This window comes from Ciona intestinalis, unplaced genomic scaffold (assembly GCF_000224145.3).
Source record: "Ciona intestinalis unplaced genomic scaffold, KH HT001152.1, whole genome shotgun sequence".
NCBI classification, from domain to species: Eukaryota; Metazoa; Chordata; class Ascidiacea; order Phlebobranchia; family Cionidae; genus Ciona; species Ciona intestinalis.
This window is the reverse complement of record NW_004191473.1, coordinates 26220-32111: the sequence shown is the minus strand read 5'-3', so window position 1 is coordinate 32111 and position 5892 is coordinate 26220. Positions and strand designations below refer to the sequence as shown.

General features: G+C 35.1%; 1 protein-coding gene across 1 annotated transcript in view; it reads right to left on the bottom strand.

The window, feature by feature from the left end:
- Positions 1–3074: 3074 nt before the first annotated feature.
- Positions 3075–5892, bottom strand: part of LOC100185712 (coiled-coil domain-containing protein 47-like) — a 7711-nt gene continuing 4893 nt past the window's right edge. Inside the window, exons 8-12 of the mRNA XM_002128648.5 lie at positions 4756–4841; positions 4582–4640; positions 4108–4205; positions 3843–4010; positions 3075–3311 (exon numbers count right to left, since the gene is read on the bottom strand). Of these exons, the coding sequence (XP_002128684.1) occupies positions 3231–3311; positions 3843–4010; positions 4108–4205; positions 4582–4640; positions 4756–4841 (492 nt within the window). The 3' untranslated portion in view covers positions 3075–3230. The remainder of the gene's footprint in view (positions 3312–3842; positions 4011–4107; positions 4206–4581; positions 4641–4755; positions 4842–5892) is intronic.

Here is a 5892-nt window from a genome sequence, read left to right as displayed (position 1 = left end):
CAACCCAGTGCCACCAATGGGTGTCCAAATTATCAGCCATACATAAAAAAAAAAGAAAAATCCCCAAAAAATAATCACCCACAAAGTAACATACATGGTAACTCGTAAGCTGGCATGGGGGTTAAACCCGTGTGATAACGACTGTCGTTTTCCGGCCACGCGAGGATAAAGTAAGTTACATTCATTCATTCATTCATTCACCTTTTGGTTGTTGTGGATTATTTTACAAAATGGAAGCTTTTGCTTTGCCGAATCAGTTAGCGACTACCACAACTGAAACCCTGGTGACACAATTCTTTTTAAGGTTTGGTTTTTCAAAAGTCTTACACTCGGACCAGGGTAGAGATTTTGAATCGCACGTTTTTCAAAAGATGTGCCGTTCGTTAAACATTCGGAAAACCCGTTGCACGCCGTATCGGCCACAGTCCGACGGTCTTGTGGAAAGGTTTGATCGTACCCTTTTACAAATGTTGTCTAATTGCGTAAATGATTACCACGACGATTGGGATAGTCACCTACCTTACCTTTGTTTAGCTTACAAGTGTTCACGTCATGAATCCACCAAGTTTTCACCAAATAAACTGATGTTGGGAAGAGAAACGGCGCTGCCGTTAGACCTGATGGTTGGGCCGCCACCAGGGTCGCGAACGTTTCGGTGCCACACGGGGTTTGTCCAGGACATGCAGTACACTCTGACAAACTCGTTTGAAGATGCGCATCGATCTTTAAAGAAATTCGCCGTTCGCCAAAAGTGCAACTACGACCGCAACATGCAAGTGGTAGAACCGTTTACAGTCGGGGTTTGGTATTTTTAGCCTCCGGCAGCTAGAAGAAAACTGGGACATGGGTGGATTGGCCCCTATTTAGTGCGACAGCAGCTCAATAATGAACTATTTGTGATACCAGGCTCGGCTACCGCGCGTCTTAAAGTAATACATGCCGACAATCTTAGCAAATATGAAGCCGAACATTTACCGGAGGACTGGAGGCGTGAACGCGACGCTGTGAATGTTGGACAGCAAAGAAGTGATGCGCGTACACCACCACAAGAACGAACAGAGACCGGCGATCGGTCGAGTGCTGAGATGCTGCCTGGTGGCGATGTTGGGACAAATGACAATGTTTCCATGTTTGGTCGAGTTCGTCGTCCACCGCGACGTTTAACCTATGATGTGTATTAGTGGTGTAATTTCATTTTGTGTGTTATTCGTTTGAGGACAAACGTGTTTAAGTGGGGGAGAGTGTGATGAATTCTTATGGTTATATATTTGTTTTATGTCTTAGCTGTGTATTTCCTCTATTCAGAGCGCTATTTATGTTTTATTCTATGTCTATGTTAAGTTACAGAGCGTAAGTTAATTGCTATTACCGCATTCCTTCGCTTTACATTATTGGCATATTCCTGTATTTTGGGTGCTGCTTTTGATTGGTTAATTGCACCAAGGTGATCCTAGAATACAGATATTATAGCGGCCATTTTCGATACCTTTTACTGGTGCCACCAACCTAAAATTTGGACACTGTACTAACTAGACCCCAGCGGTACCGATTCTAAAATAAAAATTCTAAAAATATTAATTATGAATATTCATATTCGTCATAAAAACATATTTATATAATTTTCGCACGAACCAGCTTTGAATATGTTATAGCGCTACGTAATAGCTACAAAATAAAACATTTTTTTCTTCAAAAAAATGGGGGCATGGGTGTGAAATATTAAAAAGTATGATCATAACTTGAATCATATAAATATCAAATTTTCAATTTTTTTGGCGAAAATATAACTTACGCATACATCTATGCACGGCCTACTAGAGATAGCCTCTAAGATTAGGGCTTTTAATTGATATGCTCGGTCGGACCAGTCGGTCCAATTGTATCGGACAATATTGAATTGACTACAGGATAAACTAGTTTGTTTTAGAAGTAGAGGCTCAAGGTCGTTATCGCCTTCCGTGATAATCTTTGCGCCTCCGTTATTTAAAAACAAAAAACCTTTTGTATTAATTGAAACAAATAAATTAAATTCTCGATGTTTCTCAGGTATACTTACGCACAGATAGGATAAAGTAAATGATGCGGCAGTCGAAGACTCTGTTTAAATCCAAAACATCACATTTGAATATACGTATTTACTGTTCATTATATTATTTTTGTTAATGTGTATAATTTTTGCGTTCGTGCAAATAAAATATATGAACAAGGGATTAAAGATATGACCATACTTTTTTTGTATTCTGAACCCAAGCCCGCATTTTTTTGAATATTCATAATTAAAAAAAAAAAAAAATTAAATTATTTTTTTAATGGGAATGGTATGTTAGTGACCTACAAAGATGTATGTGTAAGTTATATTTTCGCCCAAAAAATTGAAAATTTGATATTTATATGATTCAAGTTATGATCATACTTTTTAATATTTCACACCCAAGCCCCCATTTTTTTGAAGAAAAAAATGTTTCATTTTGTAGCTATTACGTAGCGCTATAACATATTCAAAGCTGGTTCGTGCGAAAATTCTATAAATATGTTTTTATGACGAATATTAATATTCATAATTAATATTTTTTAGAATTAAAAAAAAAGGTTTGTGGCACCAGTAAAAGGTATTGAAAATGGCCGCTATATTATCTGTATTCTAGGATTACCTTGGTGTTAATTGCGTGGGCGAGACGTTGCATTTTATAGCTTAAAAATTAAATCAGTTGCTTGTGGTTGAGTTCGTGAGCGGTCTTACTTTTGTCTAAAGAAGAAAACGCTACAATACTATTCAATGAAGTTTATTTATGTTTTAAGCTGTGATTGTAAATGTATTTTAATCACGCCCCCCAAGATTTTGTTAAAATGTGAATCACGATGCCAATTCTAAATCACCGTTTTGTTTTGTGCAATGGTAGAGTTCTTGGGTATTACCATTCAATAAGGGAATTGTACCTGTTAATTTATTCAATAAATTGTTATCTAAAGAGCCACTAAGGTGACCAATAAACAACCTAAACATTATTTATGGACATGTACTTTCTGGGTATACTAAGTATTGAAGTTATAAATTTTCAGTAACTAAACCCATGACCCAATTAAAAACCTGTTTATTTTAAACATTAATTTGCAATGTTTTAATCATTGAAGCAATTGGAGTAATAAACTGCAAATATTGTTTCCATCTTTAAAGCTTAGCAGCTCATTAATTAGGTGATGTCCAATAACAATTGTGCCACTAGTATTCTTCACATTGCTTTGACTTTATATTGTCTGCCTTTCATCATTTTCTTGTTCTTCTTGTTCTGTTCTTTGCGTTGAATCATCTCCTACATAACAATACCCAGTTGATAAAAGCGATATATCTGAAGTTGAGATGAATAGATCCAGCACAGGGGTTCTTAATTTTTTAAAGCGCGCCACTTATTGAAGATTTCGTAAAAACTTGAACCCCCCTTTGTGTTATATTAAAATTTTTTTATTTTATTAATATATATATTTTATTTTATTATTTTTCGCAGTAACCACTCTAAGAATAAAGAACCACTATTGGAATGATAAGTGGGTGCCCAAATTTTAAAGCAATCGCGACATCGTTTTGCACCCCAGTCTGAAATCGTGTATACTGCTCAATTATCATAATATAACTGTAAATATTTGTCGACGTCAATCTTTACATGTGCTAAGCCACATTTTAAGTACTCACAACTGCTATGTTGCGTATGTAGGTCATACAACAATGAACACTGGGCAGTCCACAGTACTACACACTTGGAAAACTGCCCATATTGTGTAAGTAAAGGGTTATGATGTAACAGTATATAGTATTTGGACATATGCTTGTAAATATAAAACCTTACATCCAATCTTCGCTGTTTCTCTGGATCTTCTTCGTTCATCATTCGTTCCTTTAAAGCACGCGCTTTCTCCTCTTTCTTCTGTTGTGCTGCCTCTTGTCGTTGTGCGTGTGTTTGCTTGAGATACCGATCAGCCACATCTGCTCGGTGTTTATCTGCTTTTATTTGACTCTAAAAAGGTCAAAAACAACATGCAAAAAATATAAATGTTTTATTTATTTTTCATACATGCATGAAAGTAGAAAAAAATGTTACACAAACCACTTACGTCTCTTGAAAGTCTTAATTTTTTAAGCTTGTCACTTAGATAAATTAACATTTTCAGCAACGGAACCATTTCTCCTATTTCTGAAGGCTTTTCTGGCACTATAAAGTCAAAAAAGAAAGCTAAGTTAATATTTTTGTTATACAAGATTAAATAATTCTACACTTTCAAGGGCAAATCAAGAAAAATGATTCCTAAGTTTAGATATTCATAGAAACTAAAACAGAGTGGGCAGGCAAACTTCTTAAATTTTATTTGATTAAACTGTTTTCACAAAACTGTTTGTTTAACTATCACCCAGATCACCCAGAATCTATAAATTTTTTATACTTTTAGCTGAAAATTGTCTTCTAAATTTTTTGAAGCAAATAAATTTCTAAAATTTGCTGAACCATAAGTTCTGAACATGATGTAAAGAAATAAATAATTTTACAATAGCACTGGGTTACAAAATTGAATTATTGAGAACATGCTTACAATTAATTACAAGAGTAATTTGCTTTACAGTCTCAGGAATGGCAGGTGCATCATCATTTCTATAAAAAAAAGTTTTAAAGCGTCATAAAAGTCTAAACTTTAAAAATTAAAGTTAAAATATAATGAGGATTAAAGTTAAATATAATAATTTAACATCATTGTTTATCAACTTACTGGTCTAGAGGTTTGGCACCAGAGTATTGATCCGAAATATGAAGGGAATCAAATAAATTCTGATGATCCTTTAACACACGAACAACCTGTAATAATATAAAAGTACAGAAATGTATTACCAGCAAAAGTTTTTATACTTCATTGAAAACATAATATATTAATACAATCACAAATAAACGGTCTATGATGCAGGATTGTAAAAGTTGTAAATCCGGACGGTGATCGTTTAATTTTATTGAAAATCCGGACGTAATATGTTTTACGTGCGTCTGTCACCCAAGCTACCAAATCTTGTTATAAAGCGTATTACTGACTATCACCACGACACCACAGTCTAGTGCGGGCGCCTGTGCGATAGAAACCGTTGTTAAAGCTGTGATCTAATGTTTTATGTTCGTCGCGTGTTCGTAATAATCAGCTAACAAAGTCGCTCGAGTAACAAACATTGCCGTGCTGCAATTTGACATTTTGCGCTTAATTGTTACGTCACATGTCTTATTGCAACATAATATTACAAGTTACAACTATGACGTTTCATTACGTAACAATCGGGAGGAATGCCCACTGCCCAACGAACCACGAGATCGAAACATCGTGTATGAGCGTCACATTTTTACGCTCTGCGCCGGCGTAGGAAATAAAGAAAGACGCATGCGGTAGCATACATTCTACACCTAACAAACGAAGTAATCGCTGTGAATTTATTCTCGTGAAAAGTGCCGTAATGAAACTCTGGTTCTCGTGCGGTGTCATCAAACGATGTTTTTTGGCTTCTGTCCAAGCTCTGCCGGGGCGATACTTTGTAATAATATATTACAATTTGCGTTGGTTCCAACTTACTGATAGCGTCGCTCCTCGCTCTTATATTTGCACCAATTAAAATTCACATAAACGCAATTTACCTGCATTTATTAAAGTTTAAACTATTCTTGGTTGCTTGCTTAAAATTATATCGGGATTAAAACAATTATACAAAATATAGAAGCACATAAACCACAATTGTTATCTAAAATTTTAATAGTTTATCAAAGGTATTATGACGTAATCATCGTTACATTTTTAATCCACGATGAACGTGGGTAAAACTTTTTATTTGTTTCTACCGATTTAGATACGTCGTTTTGATAAATGTAATAT